The sequence below is a fragment of the Misgurnus anguillicaudatus genome, chromosome 15 (genome assembly GCF_027580225.2).
Source record: "Misgurnus anguillicaudatus chromosome 15, ASM2758022v2, whole genome shotgun sequence".
Classification (NCBI taxonomy): Eukaryota; Metazoa; Chordata; class Actinopteri; order Cypriniformes; family Cobitidae; genus Misgurnus; species Misgurnus anguillicaudatus.
The window spans coordinates 5,239,475-5,264,525 of NC_073351.2; the positions used below are offsets into that span (position 1 = coordinate 5,239,475).

The 25,051-nt window shown below is 38.6% G+C and overlaps 1 protein-coding gene across 2 annotated transcripts in view; it reads left to right on the forward strand.

Moving 5' to 3' along the window:
* Positions 1–14,142, forward strand: part of tmod2 (tropomodulin 2) — a 38,306-nt gene extending 24,164 nt beyond the window's left edge. The window contains exons 4-10 of one of the 2 annotated variants that reach the window (XM_055173867.2): positions 2,778–2,900; positions 3,394–3,465; positions 3,570–3,700; positions 3,929–4,036; positions 4,284–4,427; positions 8,093–8,237; positions 12,320–14,142. In XM_055173867.2, the coding sequence (XP_055029842.1) occupies positions 2,778–2,900; positions 3,394–3,465; positions 3,570–3,700; positions 3,929–4,036; positions 4,284–4,427; positions 8,093–8,237; positions 12,320–12,351 (755 nt within the window). In that variant the 3' untranslated portion in view covers positions 12,352–14,142. Of the gene's footprint in view, positions 1–2,777; positions 2,901–3,393; positions 3,466–3,569; positions 3,701–3,928; positions 4,037–4,283; positions 4,428–8,092; positions 8,238–8,990; positions 9,096–12,319 lie in introns of those variants that run through there. The other variant, XM_055173866.2, reaches the window with a different exon arrangement.
* The last annotated feature ends 10,909 nt before the right edge of the window (positions 14,143–25,051 follow it).

A 25,051-nucleotide genomic window follows, 5' to 3' on the forward strand; every position in this document is an offset into this window, starting at 1 on the left:
TTGCCCGCTCTACAGCGGTTGGTGTGAACGCACGGTTAGTGTAATGGTTTTGATCAGATCCTGATGCATGAATCTTTTGTTTTTTAGAAAACGCTAATACTTACAGTAAAAAATTCTCAGTCAATATTGCTTTAATATATATAAGTTGAATAAATAAAGCATTGGTCTGTAGGGTTAGGCAGGGTTTGACTTTCTTTCATACAAAATCGTGATAAATGACCTATTTCAGTACCATGTGGTTTGCTTTGAATTGTATAAAGCCAGAAATGTGTTTGCAGGCCTGAATCGCTTGTGAATGTGGTAAATTACAAACTACTGTATGTACTGTAACTGTATGTTTCTCCAAGCCAGAGCAGGGATTTAATATGACGTCTCTGTGTGTGTAATGAGAGGTTTTGTGAGCAGTTGTGCTATTATGATGACTGGAAACATTATGTCATGCATAAAGAGTCTGAATCATCTGTTTCATATAAGGGAAAATTAAAGCAATCGTTCAACCAAAAATTAAAATTAATTCAGTCTTTGTTTATTCAGTCATGTTGTGACGAGCTTGTATCAGCTTCTATCCTGCATGTAACAAGTTTTGCATAGTCTTGAGTTGCTCTTTTCCATACTATGAGCTGCTCACTGTGGAAACTATAGGAAAGACCACAGTCTGTGAAGTCCAACACAGGACAATCATGCACCATCAAAGCATTGCAAATATAGCTATTATCTACTCCATATCTGTGTGAGGAACATGTCATTTAACATGAGTCACAATTATGCTATAGTTTATATTGTCATTAAAAATAAATTGTAAATGTCAGTGTTTGCACATTGAGGTACAGTGCATGTTGTTATGTACCAAGTGACATTGTTAAGAGATGATTCACTGAAACATTTGATATTATCAAAGGAATCAATATTGAATTGTTCTCATACTGAGCGCTTGTAAATTGATGTTTATTCTCATTGGGAAATCAGTGCACATACTTATTATGATGCCTGCTGTCTGTGTGCAGTTATAATCATCATGTCTCTATTCTCTTATGTCTATATGATATAATGCCCTTTCTCAATATACATCTTAAAGGGATAGTTCACTTTAAAATGAAAATTCTGTCATCATTTACTCGTCCTCATGTTGTTGTAAACCTGTATGAATTTCTTTTTTCTGAAAAACACAAAAGAAGATAGTTTGATAAATGATGATAAACACACAGCAGTAAGTGACCATTGACTTCAATAGTAGGAAAAAAATTTTGGAAGTATTGTGATAAATGATGAAGAAAATATTTTGATAAATGATGGTAAGCACACAGTTGATGGTACCCATTAAATTCCATCATATTTTTTTATTCCTGCTGTGGAAGTCGGTGGTCACTTGCTGCTGTGTGTTTGCCATCATTTCTCAGAATATCTTATTTTGTGTTCATCAAAAAAAAGAAATTAATACAGATTTAAAACCACATGAGGATGAGTAAATGATGACAGAATTTTCATTTTAAAGTGAACTATCCCTTTAATATTTGTTATTAAATGAAAAAAAAAGGTTTGCTTTTTATTTTTGAGAAACCATCTCTCTGAATAAATTAATTAATTACATTCACAAAATGTAATCTTAAGAATTTAGTTAAGGCAAGTTAATATAACCACCAAACCTAACCCTAATCTGTAATCTGTCTGAATGGTCGGAATCGGTGGAAGAAATGTAAAATCGGTGCATCTCTTATCTGAGTTTGTTCTCTGCAAAGGTTGTGAGGTTTAATAATATACACAGGGGTGCACATAACTGGTGAAAATCGAAAATCCGCACCAGACACTGCTCTAAAAGGCGCTTTTGCATACCAACGCTGCTAGAATTTTGTTAGTTACCTAATTTACTGCAACATAAGGGATTTCCCTGTGCATCATTGGTGAGATTTTCTTGCACTTGAGCGGATATTTTAAAACAAAATTATTTAAAAATGGCATGATTATAGTAGTAAAAGTCTTTTACACACATTTATTTACACATAAATAAATATAATAAAATAAATAAAATGCATGTGTAACAATATATTGGATCCATGCATTTAAAGTGACAGTACACCCATTTTTAGAGTATTAACCTGATGCTGTTTTTAATGTTCATCTAACAACAGACAAAGAAAATGTCATACTTTCCTTGTCTTGACTAAATAACTGTTGTAACATTAATAAGAATTAATCCAATTGACACAGGAAAAACTATGCAGTATTATCAGATTACTTTATTAAGTTTCAGTAGGCTACTGTACCTGAAAATTAAAGACCATGAACAACACTGTTTATTTAATTTGTATTTTTCATAATCATAATCAGATTTTTTTATTTATGACCATTTACTCCTCTTTAACAATATTTGAAATTTATATGAGATAGGTTACTAGTTATTTATTAAGCATACATGGGTGAAAAACAATAAACAGACATATTTTATTTTATATACATCATCGTCTACCATGTTTAAACCAAAGTGATATGGTAAAGAAAGTAGTCAGGGGATTAGTGATGATGACAGCATGTAGGATGTCGGTGCCATGAATAGTGTGAGTACCAGGCAACATCTCTAGGTGTTCCTTTGAGAACCAGGACAAAAAACGTTATGTGCACCCCTGAATATACTCTTTTGTAAGACTTGAAAAGATAAGCCCATGTAAGTCGATATATAGCAGTATCTATTGTATGTTATGAAGTTTCCGTGTTTTCGGCCCATCCCTGGGGTCTGTACTCCGATTAGTCATTAATCTCTTCTTTTGCTTTTTATCTTGCAGGAAAGGCGTGGGTGCCCAAACAGAAACCAATAGAGTTACGTAAAGAGGAAGTCACGACCCTTGACCCAGAACTGGAAGAAGCTCTGTCCAGCGCTACTGACAATGAACTGTGTGACCTGGCAGGTACATAACATCACAGAGAGAGAGAGATCACATTATAAAGACTGTCAAAGAGAGAGATGATGGGAAATTCAGAGCTCTGAGTCTGAATGAACATCTGTGTCTCTTCTGCTGTTGGTTTTTCTGCTTGACTCTGAGGGTCAGAACGCCCACACTGCATGTATTTACAGCTAACACACCCGCTCTCATCTCTCAACAATACTCTTACTGTACGCTTTATTATAAACCTGATATGCTTTATTCATTCTTTCTCGTGCTGAATATCACATTTTTGATTTACAAAACCATTGCTGAAATGCTGCAAATACAGTATCAGTCAAATGTTTGAACGGACCCCTGTTACATTTCTCACCTTTTTTATTGTAATGAAGAAGTCACTATAACAAGTAATGCAGTGATGAAAAATGTGATATCCAGACTCGTTTATCTTTTTACATTTTTCATATAATGTATAACATAATAAAAGTGATCATGTGTGGTGGTGTTTTTTTTTTAGCTATTCTTGGAGTGAGCGCACTGGTGACAAGCACACACAGTTATGACGCCACCTCTAAAGACGGTTATAACAGTAAGTTTAGTTACAACACACCATTTATTACGTATTGATTCATATTTATGTCTCAAAACTTCCATTTATTCATCCATCCACCCGTAAATGTGTTTGTGTTGTAGATGTTATTAAAGGAGAGAAAGTAAAGCCGGTTTTCGATGAGCCGCCAAACCCAACCAACGTGGAGGACACTCTCCAACGAATCAAATCCAACGATCCTTCGCTTACTGAAGTCAATCTCAACAACATCAAAGTAATGCTCTGTTTAGAAATCATGTATCTAAAGCTGATAGCAATAAACTGAAATGTTTTAGGTTAAGGTTTACTAAAAGTGTTTACTTGGACAATTGTGCTTAGAATTAATTTGTCTCCAAACCCTGGAAAAGGACTTTTTGAGTTTATATAAACTCCTGATGATGATTTCTTATCTAAACTGATGATATACAGGAGTTTTTAATGTTTCCGGTCTCTTTTCTTTCAGAACATTCCCATCCCGACCCTTAAGGACATCGCTAAAGCCATGGAGAGAAACACTCATGTCAAGAAGTTCAGTCTGGCTGCCACCAGAAGCAACGACCCCGTCGCTGTGGTGAGGGACATGATGTGTTTCACAACCTCATTTGTTATGTCTTGCAATTGGATGAATGCTGTCTTTTGGGGCGTGTCTTCAGAATTGAATGCTGCATAACAATAAAAATATTTACAGTCATGGAGCTTAAAAACAGCGATTCTGCCCTGTAAAGTAATCTGATGATCTTTCTGATGATGTTTTGCATGCATCATTCACCTTTTTAAACAATGGTTATCTTTAAAGCTTTCTGTGTGTTTTATTGCAGGCGTTTTCAGATATGTTGCGAGAGAACAAGACCCTGAAGAGTTTAAATCTCGAGTCCAATTTCATCACAGGCGTTGGAGTTCAGGCTTTAGTTGAAGGTCTGCGGGACAATGATACGCTCTCAGAGATCAAGATTGACAACCAGGTAAACCTATTGACAGCCCTAACACATACATTACTACCGTAAAACTTCAAATAACAGCCGCATCCCAAATAGACGCCTGGTGTGACGACAGGTTTGGGTAAATAAACGCCTGTCTCAAATAAAGGCCTGGTCTGTTTTTATTTTTCGGGTTGTATTTAATCTTCTAAAACTCATCAGATTGTCTGTTTAAGCCAGTAACTTCTATGGTGCAGATTGCACACGCTAAACTTTTAATTACCAGTAGATGTCACGTGACAGACGCAATCGGACCGTTACTCATCACTATGACAACACAACAAGGTTCATCGTCAGGATTGCATTGATGATGACAGTAGCGGAGTGGCAATCGGGAGAGTCGGGACTTTTCCCGGTGGGCCGGTAGTGTTTGAGGCCGCGAGGGCCGGTTTGATAATAGCCGGGCTTTCAGTCTTTTGTCATGCATCCACTCCCGCCACACATTGTATTTCTCACACGGAAAAACTATTTATTTAATATGCTGCAGCGCCAAAATGTATCTGGCCGCACCGCTCTCTCTATCAAGCCCGTCTCCCCTGGAGTTCTAGTCGAGCGTGCTGCGTGCCACTTATCAGCCAATCAAAAAAAGAAAGAGGCTACACAATAGCCAATCAGAAAATAGCACTGTAGTATCTGTGAAGATTTAACGCAACAACCAATAAAAAGCATATCCTCGTTTGCTTTATTTATGCTGCCAAATAATTTAAGACTGTTATTACACAAACTAATTTGTTAAACACATTTAAATTATAAATAAAACGTAATATGTGGTAACCTCCTGCTGTCATGCTTGAACAATTAAATTAAAAGCCTGTCTCTTATAGACGCCTGGTGTGACGAGAGGTTTGGGAAAATTAAAGCCCGTGCTATTATTTTAAGTTTTACGGTATATAACTAGATACATAAATTTTTCATCCAACACTGACCTATATATATTCTGTTCATATACAGCTAAATCTGACATAAAAGAGAAATGATGCATGTTAAATGAAACTACTAATGCAACACATTTTTTAAATATGTACTAATGAGTGCCTTTCACACCGTGGGAACCTTTTCATGGTACCCAAACTATTTGTGGGACCTGCCCACATTTTGGCGTGTTCAGATCACAGGAACTGGGACTATTTTAGTACTGGTACTGCCTTTTTCTAGGTCTAAATTAGCTCCTACTTCGGAATAGGATCTAACCAGCACAACACAAACTATTTGTGACGTAGGTAAAGGTTTATTGGCCAAAAGCATGTCATACAAAATACTAACACCGACATTCTTTAAAAAGCCTTGTATGTCTCAATGATATATAACACTGTAAGACAGTTGTTGTAGTTGATTTATTATTATAGACTTAATTTTTGCTCTTTAAATTGCATAACGTCTAACACACAACAACAAAAAACAACACCATGTCTCCGATCATGGCACTCGCATATCTGATATCCATCTGGGTGTAATTTCAAGTTAATATTGCTCTATCAACAGTAATATACTGAGTTTTATTGTTATTATTTTTGTCATAATTTTTAAACAAAGTATGCAGCACGGTGATATTTGTGCGGTGGTATATTTCATGCCGCTGCCTTAATAAATTATTCATTAGAGTAAAAATTACACCAGTTTAGATTATTCATTTCACAAACGACTGATAGGTTGGTCTTTAACAACTTATTTTGCATCGAGTCCTCTTCGCGCACATTTTAGCCACTAATACAGAACTGCGTGTATAATTTTTTTGCCGTGACCATTTACATGGCGATTCGCAACAGTATGTATCTGCAAATGTGTATTACAGGGACAGAAGCTTATTGTTTTCTGTAACTGCGTGATTTCTGCTGGCATTTGCGCTGATTTCAGATCAGTACGAATGGTACGTCACTGAGAGCGTCCCTTTAGAGTCCCACTGGTGGTGCGAATGCAACCGGGGGAAATGGTACTGGGGATTATTAGTTCTCAGGAAATCGCCCCAGTACTCATCTGGGAAATTAGTACCCGAACTAAGTGGTATGAAAGGTCACATGACAGAAGAGACGGCTGCGTTCAAATACCCACACTTGCAGTCTTTGCCTTTGACTACTTACATGACGTATTTTCTGTATTTGGCCCAAATGTTCGAGTGGGAGTGAAGATCCCAAGCGTGCATGTAAAATTATTCACCCAATAGAACACACTTAGCAAGTGTAAAAATGTCAATCATGTAGTGGCAGCAGTTTGAACCAAAACCTATTCGTTTTTTATATAGGCTATTAAAGATATACAGTACTGTGCAAAAGTCTTAGGCCACCACCATCAGACTTGTTGTTTTAGAAGTTTTAATTAGTGCTGGGCAAAGATTAATCACGATTAATCGCATACAAAAAAGTGATTTTTGGCATAATATAAGTATGTGCTGTGTGTAATTATTATGTATAAATAAATACACACACATTCATGTATGTATTTAAGAAACATTTACATGTTTATATATATTTATTTATATTTTTATATATTCTATATTAAAAATAAATTAAAAACAATTTTATATAAGTAAAACAATTCTGAAATGAATATATGAATGTGTGTGTGGTTAGATATACACGGTGATTGGACACGGTACACGCACATATATTATGCAAAAGAGGTCACTTTTGTTTTGTATGCGATTGATCGCGATTGGTCTTTGCCCAGCACTAGTTTTAATATCATCCATATTTATTTTTCAATCTATTTTATTAAAATACAAACAGAAAATACAGGAAGTATGTAGACAAATAAAAAAAACATTTTCAGGCCTAAATGTCTTCTTTATGCTTCGTCAGTGTTTACCCAGTGGAAGGGGAGTTTACCCTAAAAACTTGACACATCAGTTTACATTTTACATTATACAGTTTTTAATACTACATACACATTTCCTGTATTTTCTGGATGTATTCTGTTAAAGAGACTGAAAAACAATTATATATGATCACTATAACATTGCAAAAACAACAAATCTGATTCTTGCATGGTGGCCTAGGACTTTTCACAGTACTGTATATTTTTGATTTTTTTTTCTTTAAATAAAATGGACATACAAACACTCTGAAATGAAAATTATCTGAACTTAAAGATTATTATTTACACTTACTATTTATTGTTTATTCAGTAGTTCATCAATAAACGACACAATTAATGTTGTTTATAATTGTGTGATAAAAGCAGTTGCTGATGCTTTTACGAAATACATAACAATGAAATGCGCAACATTTTTTGTTTTAATACCAAAATATGTAATATCCTTTTATAACTTACAATTAAAAGTTTTCACGACAGTGGTATTCGAGTGTGGGTTACAGGCACTGCACTTTGGCAGTTTTAAGACATGGGACAGTCTTGCGCACTTACTTCCTGTAGCGTTCACAGGCTCTTGAGTCGCCAAGACCACAAGAGTGGTTATTTTTATGCAAACTTTGTATCATTACACTATCAGTCTTCGCAATCATTTGATTGTTAATTGACTCTGTACTAGATGTAAACCGTTATAAATACAGTGAATTATTGGTTGAAATATGTTTAAGCGCTGATATTTTAAGACACTATGAAACCTAATGCAAATGTTATTGACAGTAAGCTGTGTATGTAGAGCCCTTTGATGATGAAATATTGTTTTTGACATGCTTGTCATTGTTTCTCAGCGACAGCAACTCGGCACATCGGCGGAAATGGAGATCGCCAAGATGTTGGAACAGAACACCAGCATCATAAAGTTTGGCTACCATTTCACCCAGCAGGGTCCTAGAGCTCGCGCAGCCGCTGCCATCACAAAAAACAACGACTTGGGTAAGAACACAGTATTTGCATGCTTCATGCTTTGGACATTAGGGTTAATCTAAATACAGCAGGGCTCACCAATCCTTGTCCTGGAGGGCCGGTGTCTCTGCAGAGTCTAGCTCCACCTTAATTAGCTGCTTTAGGTATGTTTGATTAGGGTTGGAGCTAAACTCTGCAAAGACACCGGCCCTCCAGGACCAGGCTTGTTAACCTTAAGACGGATTTTTGAATTATGTTGCTTTACCTTGAGGGCTCTAAATGGCTCATATCATGGAAAACAAGACTTCTAGTCAGTTTAATCTTTTGTTTCCACATACTTTAAAGTTAACATTTTATAGCTCGTCTAAAGTCCATCATACCATTTTCGGAAATATCAGCACAAATGGACGTTTCAACATGACATCACAGTGATGAGCTCATCAATATATGACCCACTATGTTTACTTATTAACATATATTTAGCAACATGTATGTGTCACTAATAACAGGTCATTTACTGATGTCTTAATCATACAGTAGCTGAAATACCTTGTTGAAGATAATAAAAATGTGTTTGATTCAACAAAACTTAATGAACCTTAAACTGTTATGTAATCTTTTTTTAATTTTGGGGTTAAGTGTGAGTTGTAGTCACCTAAAACAATAAAAGACCATGACAATGTAGCCCCTTTAAAATGATCTTTATACATTGTTCTGTGGTCTCTCGCTCTCTCTCTTTCTCTCTCTGTCTACATGAACATTACTCTTTCTTCTCCTGTAAAGTTTGGATCTGTCTCCTGTCCTTCAGTCTTATATTATTACCAAACGCATACAGACACATGTAGGAGCTTACGCCAGATGATGATGACATACGCTGTGCTCTACACCAGCCTCATACACATCCTTTAGGTATTATGTGTGAACGCACGGGTTTGATGTGTAACCTCTGATGTTTTTGCATGTATGCTAACAACCCATTTTAAAGATTTTGGAAGATGATGTTATGCGAATAAGTCATTAAAACTAGTTTAAGAGAGTCTGTAAAGCTATCAGAACAACACACAAATGTGATCTCATTAACTATACACATACCTATACGGTACTGTGCAAAAGTCTTAAAGGTAGGGTAACACATTTTGAAAAATGCTAACGGTAGCCGCCTAGCAATGAAATCCCGATCCCACTCTCAAGTCAAACCGCCATCCAAAGTCACGCCTCTTCCAAAACACATGAACACGCACAGATCAGACGGTCACATCTCATGTCTCATTCAGCAGTGAGAAAACTTTGCAGTACAAAGTCGAATAACACTTCCAAAATAACCAAACAACTGGTTTACATCAGAATTAGTTTAAGCACACGTTCGGTTGTGTAGACGTAGTAACTATATCGTTACGCTAATCCGTAAACGAACTCAAATTTCATAAGCAACACAATGTTTCATCAAAGTAGAATATCTGAATCCATCTCAATACAAACATATCGCGTACCTACCTTACCAAAATAAACTGTGCAACCACTCTTTGCGTCCTGCAGCTGTTTGCATCTCGTGGTAAAGCAGTAAAGTTACTGATGTTCATTTGGGGTTTTGCTCTTGCTGATCCAGGCAGTTTTTGCTGTTGTTGTTGTTATAAAAGATGCCTTTAGTTTTGTGGCTCCAGTGTAGGTTGTCAATTTAGCAGAAAAGTTTGCTGTTCTCACTGTTTACAGGCAGGAGGTGAGCGCACGTGAACGCGCCGATGACGTATGGTGTCTGCGTGGACTCGCTGCGCAGTGGAAATTCAAATTATGCTTACGTATGAGGGACAAAAATGGAAACGTCCGTTCGGACCGAAATCTATGATTTGTTGAACATTTTTTGGTCCTACGCCTTTCACAGATGACATAAATTTCTACAAATACATTTAAACAACTTAACACAGTGATTGCTATCAGGATGTAAGGAGACTTTTAACCAGCATAACAAAAAATGTTTCAGGATCAAATCTGTTACCCTACCTTTAAGCCGCCTTTATGCTGTACCCAACATTCGGACACAACTTTCAGAGTTCGCCCCCTAGTGGCAGTCATCATGAAATTTCAGTTTAATCGTAAATCCAAATTGTTTTTAAAGCATTCAAGTGTTACTGATTAGGGCTGCAACGATTCGTCGACGTTGTCGACAAAAATCGATAATAGAAATAGTCGCAAGTTGTCGCCAGACATGTTTTTTCTGGCCGAGTGAGGCATCTCTCTTCATTACAATCTCTGCCGAGAGTCGCACATGCGCATTAGCTTCTCTGCTCAGCGATAACATACAGAAATGGTGGCGTCCAACGCAGCAGCTGCGCGTACCAAAACATCTGAAGTTTTGGAGCATTTTAGCCTGGATACGGCGAATAAAAAGATTACCCGCATGGTTTGCAAGCAGTCTTTGCGTATCACAGTAGCACTTGGGTCATGCACGAACATTTAAAGAGAAAGCACGTCGGACAGTTGAATGAAACGGAGTTTGACTCGCCTCGGTAAGATTTAAATAACATGGAAGCCAATACGATTTGTTTTGGATGTACATTGAGCATTTCATAAGCGTATTATTGCTTTAAAATAAATAAATAAAGGATTTAACATTATGCCCGACTGTGCCTGACAAAAGTATTTTAAATTAAATGCATTCAGTCTGAAGAAGAGAGCCACCATGGACCCCTCTCTGCAAAAGAAGCAGACGTGCACCCCACAACAGGCGAATGCCCTCACTGAGTATATTTATTGTACTGTTTTTTTTATTTTTCAGAGATCTCGTTTTTTGGTTGTGCATTCAAATTAAGAAATTATGCTATATATATATATATATATATTAAAATAGCTTAAAATACATAACTTCGTTTTGGTAAAATCATAGTAGCTGCAATTATTAATAATGTAAAACTTGTTTTCATTGAATGTAAAAAAATGTCATTTTCAAGTACCCCCTTCTTTCTTGTGTTTACTATCATTTTCCACACAATTAAAGCAAGCTCATGCTAAATTTTAGAAAAAATTAATAATTATTCGATTATTCGACTAATCGTTTCAATAGTCGGTGACTAGTCGACTATTAAAATAGTTGTTAGTTGCAGCCCTATTACTGATACTTTTAAACACATATTTAAAAGTAATCTGATACTGTCTTGTTTAAACAGGCGCTGCAGCTCCCCCTTGTGTTTTTTAGAGAGATGTGCAATCATTGCGGTGATCTGAAATCATCGCGATAAGGTTAAACAATCGCAATGAGACGATTATTTAATCATTGTGACAGCCCTTCCTTGTGCATGCAAGACTGCTGGAAAACAGGCCAATCTCAACATAACACCATCTGTGACATTACAGTCGAGGTGTACGCCCCCAACATTAAATTAAATGCTAATTAATGCTATATATATATGCTAGCATGTAGGCTGAAGTTCTACTGCTGAAGTAACAGTTACGTTTTGCAGGTCTATACTGAAAAAAACCACAAACTTGTCCCTCTGAAGATTTCTGGATAATTGATTATTGCTCAAAATCTGTATCTTCGTCTGATACAAACTCAAACATAAAATCTAGTTACACACACAAAGCTACTGAACTGAGCTGCTCTGAGAAACGACCAATAAGAGCAGAGCTCAACATTAATATTCACGACCCTTTCAAATAAGGTAATAATAGACCATTTCATTCTGGGGTCAAAGCCTAGGGCTGTAAATTGACATCTCTGGATAATTTTTGCACTTAATAAAGCCACATATCTGCTATGTAGATATCAAAGAACAATTTATCAGATTATTTCAATGCATTATTTGGCACTTTTAAAGCCAGCCAATCATATTTGAGCATACCATTTTGCACAAAAATATGAATTTATCTTGTGGTGTATGCATTAAAGGGCTCTGCTAAGGCAGAGCAAGCTAACCAGTAACATTTTGTCTTGACTTATAATGAATATTGTAAAGCTGTGTGTGCGTGTTTGTAATGCTTTGATGGTGTGAATGTTTGTAACAGGATAAAGGTTTGACTAACACACCTTTGATTCATTGAGCCTCTTAAAAGAGTCGATCCCCTTAAAGCTTCTCACAGATCACATGATTCCTAACACATCTTTTCTCTCTCTTTAGTGCGGCAGAGGCGAGTAGAGAGAGATATGTAAAGTGTTGTCTCTCTCCCTCTCTTTCTCTCTCTCTCTCACTCGGGCTGATCGGAGTCTTGTGCCAAACCCTCGGAGGGAGACACTTCACCTGAAGAAGGGAACACAACTGGATATTTTCCTACATTTTGTTAATACTTTGTCTTTTTTGTCGTTATATTTTATTATTGTTTTATGTTTGTCATATTATGTATTCTCTTTTGCAAACGTTCAGTTCAGACCGTTTCAGGACTTCTTTTACACAGATGCGCACAGAGAGATCTCGGGCCTGCTTCACAACCTGTCACCACATTCACTGTTAACAAATCTAGACTCAACTGGACTGGATCTGCTGTGTTCCCCGCTAAATGTGAGCTTAGTCTGGATTCGTTGAGTCTGGGTTTGAAGCACAGAGTCGATCATAATGGACACAGTCTAGTGATGTACGCTTCAGTATCTCTTCTGAGATTATTGTACGCTGTATTTTGATGTTTGGATGTCATTGGGCACTATTTTAATAACGCAGCATAACACATAGATGTTGTTCATCCATCATGTGTTCGGATGCATGTAAAAATAGTCTTAAAAGCACACCTGCTCGTGTCCAGCTGTACTACAGTGCTAATTCACGACCTGCATCCAATTTTGATCTAATCTCCTCCAGATAAAAAACAAGATCAGCGCTGATGAGATCTTTGACACCCTGGTGTGTAACTTAACCATCTGTGCCGATTTAACATTAAACTTATTCCTCAAATACTCTAAACCACTAACTCGTGACCCCCACCAATTGATGCACTATTAAAATACTTTCATGATTATAGATTTAGATGATTCATCTGAAACGGCTTTTTTAAAACCATGCCAAAGATTAACACCTAAATACTCTCCTTTTTTACAACTAGATCTGGGATCTGGCAGAAAATCGGGATTCAGGTTTCATTTTTTTCAGTTTATTAAGGTTTGGTTTATATGGGATTTTTAAGCACATGCTGTGCAGATGAGGAAAATAGGGAACTGTAGTTAAAATAAATGTGTGAGTCGAGATGATAGAAAGAGTTTAATCATAAAAACAACCAATTCAAGGGTCTGGTGAAGGGGCGGTCCTTGTGCAGCTCTGCCCCGCCTCCACACATGCGTGCATGACTGCATGTAAAATAACGATTTATCACTAAAGCTATCTAACATACTCGCAAAACATCACGCTATGTATAAATACAAATAAGGCATATTCTGTGAAGTTCATTGTTCGTGGATGTGTGAAGCTTCAGATGAGCGGTCTGAGCATGCTCAGTGTGGACTATATAGCTGGACTACAGGAAACATGTTTTACACCTGATCTCAATGCAAATAGTTGGACCAAGTTCTACTTTTTTTCCCTTACTTTTGTACTTTTCTGTTTTGACAGAGCCTTGTGTATCAATGAACTCTTGACTTTATGTTCTTATCTTATGTATCTTCTTTGTGAACAAATGCTGAATTGTGGGTATGATTTTTCAGGTTATGGTTCGTGTTTCTTTCATCTTTATTTGATTTTGCATTTTACGGTTCATGCTTTGCTAAAGCTCATGTTTGTAGGCAGGAGCTCTTCGGTTTGTTTCAAACATCCATCTCAGATCCTCTTCACAAGAGATTCCTATACAGATATGCATTTAAATATCATGTATTGTACACACCTCTTATATTGCAATGTTTTTGTATGTTAATATTACATGTCTGGAGTCCAGAAGAGGAAATCTTATTATTATGTACTGTTAATAACACACAGCTCTGTAAAATATCAGACGTCCTCAATAAAATGTATGTTTTTACAAATTTCTCATTCTTTTTTTTCCAGGTCTTCTCACCATTATATCACAATCTCCTATAACAGTTCAGTTATTAGAAGTACAGGTAACTTGATAAATAATTAATCATCTAACATGTATTCATATATGTATTAAAATATAGCTCCTCAGTTACTCGTTCAAATTTTCCTGAACTTGTAAACATTTTAATGTAAGTTATGTACATAATGTTGTTGTGGGTGTATAGTGTTTAGATCTGCAGGTAACGTTTGAATTCGATTGACTTGAGCAGTTATTTGCAGATGCCTGCTGCATGATATCATTATGATTTCATCACTTCTGCTTATCTCACCCGTAACCCTCAGCAGCTCAATACAGACCTCTACTGCTTCAGGGGAAATGAGTCATTACTTTCTGTCTATGTGTGTGTGTGTGTGTGTGAAACGCATGGAAAATGTTCAGCTTTAAGGATGACGTCATTGAAGTTTTATATTTCTCCCAGATGTGTTCTTCATATTTTCTAGGATTTGACTCGACCCTGCTGGTTGTGTGTGTTTGCGCAGGGTTTTACTATAAGAATTAGGGAGAAAACACAGATTTACTCAGCAGTCGGGACCAGTGAGCTTTGTATCATCTGGGTTTGGTCAAATGTGTGTGTGTGCGTGCAGGTGTGTGATCTTATATCTACAGAATGTGAGCAGACACAAAGGACAATGCCCAAAGGTGTGCCAGAAGTTAAACATTGTTCTGTAAACAAATTGTTGCTTGAAAGAAAGATCACTTTGTAACATCAAAAAAAAAAATGCTGTAGTAGGGGAGATCGGGACACACCAACACTTTTTGACTTTGGCTCTATCATTCAAATTTTTTTAAGTTAGATGAATAACTTTTTCAAATAATCAACATGCAAATCTCTGCTACAAATGAACACTTAAAGTTTGTTTGTGGGGTCTACCTTTATCATACAATTACACCGAAAGTGACAGGAGTGCAAACGTTACCTTATAGGTGGGGTTCATTGTAACAAACGGGTTTGTTGTTACACCTGCTAGAAAATTTAGTTTAAACACATAATTCAACCAAATTCTGTCTAAATACTAAAGATGGATATTGTTTATATGTCTGCCTATAATAGATAGATATCCACACATTCATCCATCCATCATCCTTCATACTTGTATTAAGCATCAATGCATATAAATAGATTTTTTTGAAAGGGTTGCACCATTAAGACAAATTATAATAGTGAGTTATTTCCCCTGATCAGTGTTGGGAGTAACGCATTACAAGTAACGTGCATTACGAAATAATATTACTTTTCTGAAGTAACGGGTAAAGTAACGCATTACTTTATAAATGTTCACATTAATATTTGAGTTACTTTGTTGTTAAAGTAATGCAAGTTACTTTTCAGTTTAATTAATTAGATGTAAAAAAACAATGTACTGCATTAAACTGAACGTATTAACGTAGAATTACACATTTTATGCGTGAACAGTTTCAGTCAGAAATGGAGATGGCAGACCAGAGCTTGACATTTTGGCAATGGAAATATGCAATTTCTGAGTGGAGAACTTCTCAGTCATAAAAAACACCTGCAAAGTAAGAAAAAGTAACGCAAAAGTAACTTAAAAGTAATGTGAGCTTACTTTTTATGAAAAGTAACTAAGTAACGCAATTAGTTACTTTTTTGGGGAGTAACTTAATATTGTAATGCATTACTTTTAAAAGTAACTTTCCCAAACACTGCCCCTGATATTATATTAACAGTTAACATTTTGATGAATAGTATTTACATTGGCTTTATTTCATTATGATTGTATACCTGAGGCTTCATTGTAACACTGTGTGACAAATAACCCCACTGTGTAAAAATGTTTTTAATCCCAGCTCTCAGTTACTAGGAGTTGCTGACAAGTTTCAAAATTGTGATTAAACAAGACAGTGATTAAAATAATATAAGATTGGATTTGGTGACTACTGTCCCCTAGCTGGGACCTCCCGTATTTTGAGCCTAAATTATTTGTCCCGTACGAGACTTCTCGCGTCCCGTTTTTTTTTTTTTTTTTTTTTTTTTTGACTGCTACGCTGAAATAACCAGTGACTGATACAACAGGGTTGTTCGACTTTAGGCGGTGTCACAAGAACCGAGCGGCAGATAACGTCAAAATCCCGCGAGAGCGATTCGAGAAATCATACAAAAGAGACTGCTTTCGAAATGCTCTCGCGGTCTCTGATGTCAGTTTTTGAAGCGCCACAAGCAGTAACACAACAGCAGCAGAGCTGAGGATCACAACACTTGATAATGATTTCGACACCTTTCATCCAATCACAATCAATTATTTTAAGAGGGTAAAATAATACGATTGTAACCGAGCGTTTAACTTCGGGTTCGCCTAAACTGAAATATAAGAAAATAAGAAACGGAGGCTTGTCGTCTGATCATTAACTCTTTTACTTTATTATTATTATTGCACTCCATCCAACGTGGTGCTCAACCCGGAACTCACATTGTACACACACACCGTCCTCCAGTGCGCATGCCCACACGCCATCTACGGCGAGCCCCGAGGGGAAAAGGTATTGCACACAGATCACAATGCCAATGCACTCAGTCTCGTGTAAAACTCAATCAACTCCAACTGGTTAAATCTGTTACATATGTCCCCCCCTGACAAAATAAACGTCCACGTTTACATAAATGAAACATAAACCACATAAACATATGAGCAGTACAAATTACATAAACAAAACACCTTACATAAACCATATACAGCTGTGTAAAGTGCAAAATGAGTAAATTGTAAGGCATCTATCCATACTTTGATTTTTGTTTTCTTCAAACACTTTTTAAACAGTACAGTGCATTGAACAAACTCCCAAATAATTGTAAACCAGGAGCATACCACCACACTACCCAACAGGGCTAACAGTTATATCAATACATGACAAAATTCTTCAAATGGACAGGAGGTTTCAAAAGCCTTCCTGTTCTGCTCACATTTGGTTCTGGCTTGTTATCAAAACACTGTTTATCAGGTAAAACACTCAGGTCACTTTGAGGGAAAACACATTCTTCTCTACCTGGCATATCTACCTCCGATGAGGAGGATGTTGAGAAGGAATCAAACACATTTTCCAATGTCTGGTTTTGTGACAGAGAAGGAATAGGCAATGTGTAAGGCCGTAACCTATCATAGTGCACAACCTGCGCTCTCTCATCAGAGTCCAAAGGATTGACAATCTTATAAGTCAATCCAAGTTCACCACATGAGTCCATGACTTTAACAATTTTATAAGGTCCCTTCCAATGGGGCGCCAGTTTCATGCGGCTCTCCACAGGGTTGTTGAGCCACACCATGGCACCCACAGCATAAGGCTGGTGACGCACTCCTTCGTCATGATACATTTTCTGACGCTCATGAGCAGCCTCGCTATGCATGCGTGCACTGCTGAAGGCAGAGTCCAGCTTTTTTTGCAACGAAAAGACAAAATCAGTATGGGATCCAGTCATTTGTGGGTCAAGTGCCCGAGTCGGTAATATAACATCAGCAGGCACTCGTGCCTCCCGGCCATGGGTCAAAAGGTAAGGTGTGAAATGAGTGCTGGAGTGAGGCGATGTGTTGTAAGCAAAAGCGACATGTTTCACGTACTCATCCCATTCTCCTCCATGGGTTAGCAGTGTCTTAGCCAACTGGTCAATCAATGTCCTGTTAAAGCGCTCAACCATACCGTCCGACTTCGGGTGGTAGGGAGTGGTGCGGGTCTTTTTGATGTTTAGCCATTGGCAGAGTCTCTGAATCACCTCTGCCTCGAACTGCCGGCCCTGATCGGAATGCAACGTTTCTGGAATACCATGAATCAAAATATAATCCTCAAAGAGGCAGCGCGCAACAGTTACGGCTGTCTGGTTAGGCAATGCATACAAATTGACAAATTTTGTGAAATAGTCCTCAACCACTAACACATACCGATTTCCCTTAGTGGTCACCGGCAGCTCTAGAATGTCCATAGCCACCCTCTCAAAAGGACGGACTGTTTGGGAACCGCCCATAGGTGCTCAATGGGACGGAACAGGACCTCGACGTGTCTGACATGCTGTGCACTGCTCGCACCATGCATTGATGTCCCTGTACATGGAAGGCCAGTAACAGAATTTTCTCGCCTGTTCCCACACACGTTCAGAAGAGAAATGGGCAGAGGCTGGGGTCCCATGCAGCTGTAACAGAATATCAGGAGTCATAGCACTGGGTACAACAATTTGCAATATAGTATCACCAGTGAGCGAACAGATTACAGAGCGACACAACAATCCATCAATAATTGAGAGGCGACTGAACTCCGTCCAAAGTTTTTTCAAACACTGAGGGGCACCTCTTAACTGTCTCCTGGGAGGCCTTTGTGACTGCTCTGCCCAATTCAAAACAATTCTAATGTCAGGATCAGCCTGCTGCGAGGCCCTAATGTCCAGTGTATTGAAAGACAGAGCGTTCATGGAAACAGTATCTGAATCAGGAAAGTCAAGTAGGTGTGCGGCAGTCTTTTCCCTTGGAGACCTCACAACTGTAGAGGGACATGACTTGTCACTACTCGGCTGACCTGAACTCACCACATTGACTTCTGACATCCAATTACTACTCGACTTTGTGCCCACCGGGTCGGGTGTTTCCGGGCGACGAGACAGTGCGTCCGCATTCTTGTGTTGATTCCCTTCCTTGTGAATGATGACCCAGTTCAGTGGGTCGAGTTCCATAATCCATCGTCCTCTCCGTCCTGTTGGGTCATCCTCAATAGACATATGGCGCAGGGCCAACAGGGGTCGATGGTCTGTGATAATGGTAAAAGAAGAAAGTCCAATGTAATGCCTGAATTCTCTTACTGCCCACACAATGGCCCACAGCTCCCGATCGAAAGTAGACCAGCGCCTCTGTGTGGCGTTCAATGCCCGGCTAGCATAGGCTACAACATGCTCCAAGCCGTCTCTATCCTGTGCGAGCACAGCACCGACAGCCAGATTGGATGCATCTGTGTGGATTTTAAATGGCACATTGAAGTCAGGCAGAATCACAATAGGCTCAGATGACAACACATTTTTCAAGAAATTAAAAGATTTGTCACATTCGGAAGACCACACAAAGGGCACATTCTTACCAACAAGCTGATTCAGTGGAGCAGCATATTTTGAAAAGTCTCTGACAAAACGTCTGTAATAGGAACACAGTCCCACAAACGCCCTGACCTCAGACGGAGATTGAGGAACTGGCCAGTTGCGAACCTTTTCTGTGTTCCTAGGATCAGGCTGGAGTCCCTTTTGAGAAATAACATGACCCAGAAAAATTACATGATCTCTGGCCAGGTGGCATTTTTTTGGGTTTAGTCTTAGGCCGGCAGACTGATTTCTCGAAAACACTTCTTGTAAACTGGACAAGTGTTCGTCAAAAGTTTTGTTGTAAATCAGAATATCATCCAGATACACCATGCAGACGTGCCATGGGAGCCCCCTGAGGACTAACTCCATCAAACGTTGGAATGTAGCAAGAGAGTTCGAGAGGCCCATTGGCATGGATCGCCATTGATAGAGTCCCTGTCCTGTGGTAAATGCAGTTTTTTCCCTGTCTTCCTCAGCAACCTCTACCTGCCAGTATCCGTTAGAAAAGTCTAAAGTGCTGAACCACACAGCTCCTGCCAACGCGTCCAGGGTATCGTCTACACGAGGTAGGGGATGAGAGTCTTTCACCGTCACACTATTTAGGCATCTGTAGTCAATACAGAAACGCCAGGAGCCACATTTCTTTTTAACTAAAACTACTGGTGATGCCCAAGGGCTGCAGCTCTCCTCGATGACACCATCTGCTAGCAGACCCGCCACTTGTCTCTCTATTTCAGCACGTTTTTCAGGGGACACACGGTATGGGCGCTGTTTGATAGGAGCCTGCTCACCTGTTCTGATGTGATGTTTAATCAGTTTGCACTTTCCAGAATTTTTCTCGGAGGAGCTGAAGATGTCATTGTAGTTTAGCAGTAATTCAGAAAGTGCCATTCTTTCAAACTCTGAAATTGGTGACTTATCCAGTGATACAGGGGGTGTCACTCCTGTTGTTGATGTCGCAGCTACATCGACCGGAGTCATAAGCAACTGAATATCAGCGCCATCAACAGAGTAAAACTCGCCCAAGTGCATACCTTGTTTCAATGAAATGTCCTGTCCAGTAGGATTCAAAATCCGAGCTTTTGTTAGTCCATTTTTAACCGTGGTCACTGTATGAGCCACCACTAAATTGGATGAATCTGCCACATTAGGTTCCAAGTAGCCATCAAAGTCATTCAGCATTTGAGCCACATAAGGTGAAGAAACTTTAACAGGTACAACTGACTCACTGAGGGGAGGTAAGGAAATTGTAGTTGCCATGGACACATTGCAGCAGAAGGGAACAAAGTCTTTGCTGGTAAGGAGAGGAACTGAAATGTCCCACAGTTGTAACTTTGCCCTACTGAGGTCCAGTAAGGCATGATTTTTCAACAGAAAGTCCCACCCCAACAGCACTGTCTGAGTGGTTTCTCTTACTACATGAAATATATGTTGCCATGACTCAGTTCCTAGCTGAAATGTCATTGTAATGGTGCCTAGCGTATCCAGCATCTGTCCATTAACGGCACGAGCCGCCACATAATCCTTCTTCAATGGGCGATTGCGTAGTGCTGGGATGGACATGCGAAAATCAGCACTAATGAGAGACACGCTGGAACCAGAGTCCACTAAAATTTGAACCTCTACACCCTCAATCACTCCCTTCACATATGACACCATCAGGCCTGGGCCAGTGTTCGTGGCTTCATTAGAATCTTTGAAAATAGAGTTACTGACATTTGTGTTGTCTATTTGAGGGCCCTTAATCAACATAGCTGGTGTCTCCTAAACGCCTCAATTGTGTCCTCATGTCCCTCATTTCGTCTGCCAATCTTTCTACTGCTCTGTATAGTCCAGCATTGTCTCTTCCAGATCCAGAATTAATAGCAGCCACTGCCCCTTCGTCACCATCACTATGAGCGGCATTTACATCCATATAATCAGTCTTAATTACATCTCTAGCATTTTCACACCGACCTGCAATTATGACGGCCTCCTCTAAATCCGTAGCTCCTTGTTCATGGCATTTAGTTCTGAGCACCGGATCCAGGCCAGCCAAGAAACGACGAAATTTTTCTTCCTTTTGAGCTTTCTCACCATATTCGGGAAAAGCATCGTCAACCAGCCTGCTAATCTCAGCCGCATACACTTCCAAACTTTCTCGCGGAGCTCGGGGCCAAGCTGAAAGACTGGCTCTGAAGCGATCCATAAACTGTCTTTGCCCGAATGCCTCTTTGAGTTTATCTTTAACAGCTGTATAATCCGACTGAACAGCACCAGGGAGGCTGTCCCACAGCAGAAACGCCGCACTGGTCAAACGTGTCGGTAGAATTCTCGCCAGTTCATAATTGTAGGATGCAGTGCCATCATCCTCAGTGAGCGCTCTGACCGCAACCTCAAACTGACGAGCCCAGCATAGAAAACTCTGCTTTTCATCACCGGAGAACGGCGGCGGTAACTCAATCCGAACGTGTCTGCTGCTCTTGTCACGGTCACGTCTCGGATAAATATCAAACTCCTCCTTGCACCACATAATGTTTTCGGTGGTATGAACTTGCACGCGCACCCTAACTTTCTAGAACTTTGAAAGCTACGCTAACTATTAAAACATCCGTCGCAACACTGTACCACGCGAGCGCAACAAATAAACAAAACCGCTGCCACCAGTGTAACCGAGCGTTTAACTTCGGGTTCGCCTAAACTGAAATATAAAAAAATAAGAAACGGAGGCTTGTCGTCTGATCATTAACTCTTTTACTTTATTATTATTATTGCACTCCATCCAACGTGGTGCTCAACCCGGAACTCACATTGTACACACACACCGTCCTCCAGTGCGCATGCCCACACGCCATCTACGGCGAGCCCCGAGGGGAAAAGGTATTGCACACAGATCACAATGCCAATGCACTCAGTCTCGTGTAAAACTCAATCAACTCCAACTGGTTAAATCTGTTACACGATTTTTTATATAGTTGGTTATTTAGCTGTTTGTGCATGTATAAGATCTGCATAGTTACAAAGTTCGTTCTCAATTCTGAAGAGATTGCTGATCCAGAGACCTGAAATGCCTCAAGGCATTTCCAACTTTGCTAGGAAATTCTCGCTCTTGTGATTTAAAGACTGTAACGTAAGTGTGTTTTAATTACTTAATGTTAACTAAAAAAATTCAGCTCACAGAATCTATATGTTAGTGTAAGTTTGTCACACGTAAGATTAAAATCAAGAGGATAACGTTTTACCCTTAGTGCAGGAGTGTTTCGTTTTAGACAGATATAGTCCTACTAGTTCAATTAAAGAACTGTGCAAAAAGTATCTGCTGTAAATTAACAAACTATTAATAAACCTGTTGCCAAGGCATACGAGTTATAAATTAATAATATTTAATTAGGAGATAAGCTATTTTGACAAATGGCTTAAATACACTGTAGGCTATAGCCTACACAAAACCATATCATCACTGTCCCGTATTTCAGAGTGAGAAAGTTGGCAACCCTACACACCCAACTCAATAATAAAAAAAACATAATATGAAGACATTTACACTCTTTGTTGAATATCTTAACCAAAACACATCAAAACATTTCACACATTTACAGGATATCTTCTGACAGAAAGAGAAAAAGACCAGTCAGCTCTGTAGAAATATGTAAAGTAGCCTTGTTACAATTAACCCTACGTTAGTATGTGCCCCACTCACCCCTATATATTAATATTTACTATAGTACATTTTTTATCCTTACTACATCATTTACTGTTTTTTTTATGAATTTACTATAGTTAATATTACAGAATAAGTGTAGTAATTTCTATAGTATACAAAAATTCAATATAGTTTACTATAGTAGTTACTGAAGTATACTATAGTATTTTTGTCATGTGATATAACCTTCTTGTACTATTATTTAGGTTTTTAACTATTGTTTAGATCTTAAATCATTTCTAGGCCAAGATCATGATCGATAGAGAACAGCATGGTCCTCCTAAAACACTCAATAATATAATTTTAAATCTGGTCTAACTACATATAATAACTCTAATAATTACATACTTTATTTTGTTTAATTTCACTTTTGTGATGTTTGAACAATAATTGAAGGACCTCTTGCAGTAGCATCACAGACCCCCTTATTGAAAGGCTTGATTTACACTGCAAATCTCATGAACTACACAACAATCTCACGAGGCAGAGATAACACAGAGTACCTGTGTTTTCTCTCAGCCCCCACCCTTGAGTCAAGGACACACTAAACAGACACTGTAGATCAGTGATTCTCAAACTGGGGGCCGGGGCCCCAGGGGGGCCGCGAGATGGTGCCACGGGGGCCCCAATTTTATGACATTTTATAAAATACATTAATTTATAATGAATTCTGTGTAATTAAACCTAAAAAATAATAAGCCAACTAACCAACAGCACTACTAAGTATAATTTAATATGTTTTGTTTAATTAAAATATTACATTTTTGTCACAAATTTTCTTTCGGGGGGCCGCGAAAGAATGCACTGTACACAAGGGGGGCCGCACCCTGAAAAAGTTTGAGAACCACTGCTGTAGATATCCATGAGTGCTCCTGTCTATAGCTCTCTGAAGCTTTCATCTCACATGTGAATCAAAAGGAAAAGTCATGCAAGAACAACATTTGAGTTTACTGTTGCTTTAAATTGTGTGAACCACACACTTGCACTTTTGCAACAGGAAATAACACAATCTGAGTGCTGACAGGTTTTGTTTGTTTAGTATTTTGTTACAAAACCCACAGTGTAAAGAGGAATGCAGAAAGGCCATTATCAGTGCACGTGCGCCATCTATAGACAGAAAGAGAATTACACGCAACCACCAGGTGTCGGTGTAACACTGATATACAAAAAAACAACATGAATCAAACTGTACAATAGTTTAATTTTTTTATAATAATGCAAAACTCATGTATAGAAAATGTATGGATGATATGACATGGAGGTGGAGAGTTAGGCAAGATGTCTACTGCAAGCATATTATTTCTTCATTAAACAGCTATATCATAAAAATAGGTTTTGTGCAGCGATAGAGAAAACCTGTTTGCTTTTATATGGTATGAGGAAGTGCTGTATTTATATTTAAAATGCAAGGAATATCCTGTTTTATCCAACTGTTCAGTTCTGGTCCTTGAATTTGATTGGCTGGGCATAGCACTCTTCCAGTCTGTGTTCAGTATTCCAGACCAGAGTTTGGAAGATTTTGCCTCCCCTGCATCCCAATCTGCATACTATCCATCCTAAATAGTATTCAGAATTAGAATTAGTATGTCCCAAGCCATAGTATGTTAAAATAAGTATCCATAAAGTTCCTGGATGGTCTACTGTTTTAGGTGAAAATTCGAAGTGTAGATCCATGGACATATTATGTGGCTGATATTACCATGAGAGAGCGGAGTTTAGTTGCGCTACACAGAATTAACAAATTAACTAAATTATCCATCACTGAATCAATAAATTAAACTAGAGTAAACATTACATTACATGACAAGTAATGAATGAAGGATGCTTGATTGTAAAGATGAGTTGATGTTTACATTTCTGAAGGATCACAGTGTCATCAATTCCGTTTCACATTAGTATGTCCCAGTGTGTGTGTCACCGGGTGACCATGATAGGGCGGAACCAAAAGTGGCGGAGAAAGGTTCCGCCTGAAGATGGTTTCCGCCCGGGCCCGATTTTTAACTATACCATTTAACTTCCTGGTCTCCCTAGCAACACAGATTAAGAGAAAACGAGCAACAGGTGTGGCGAATGAAGCTGGCAATCCACGATTGGAGGAGGGAAGAA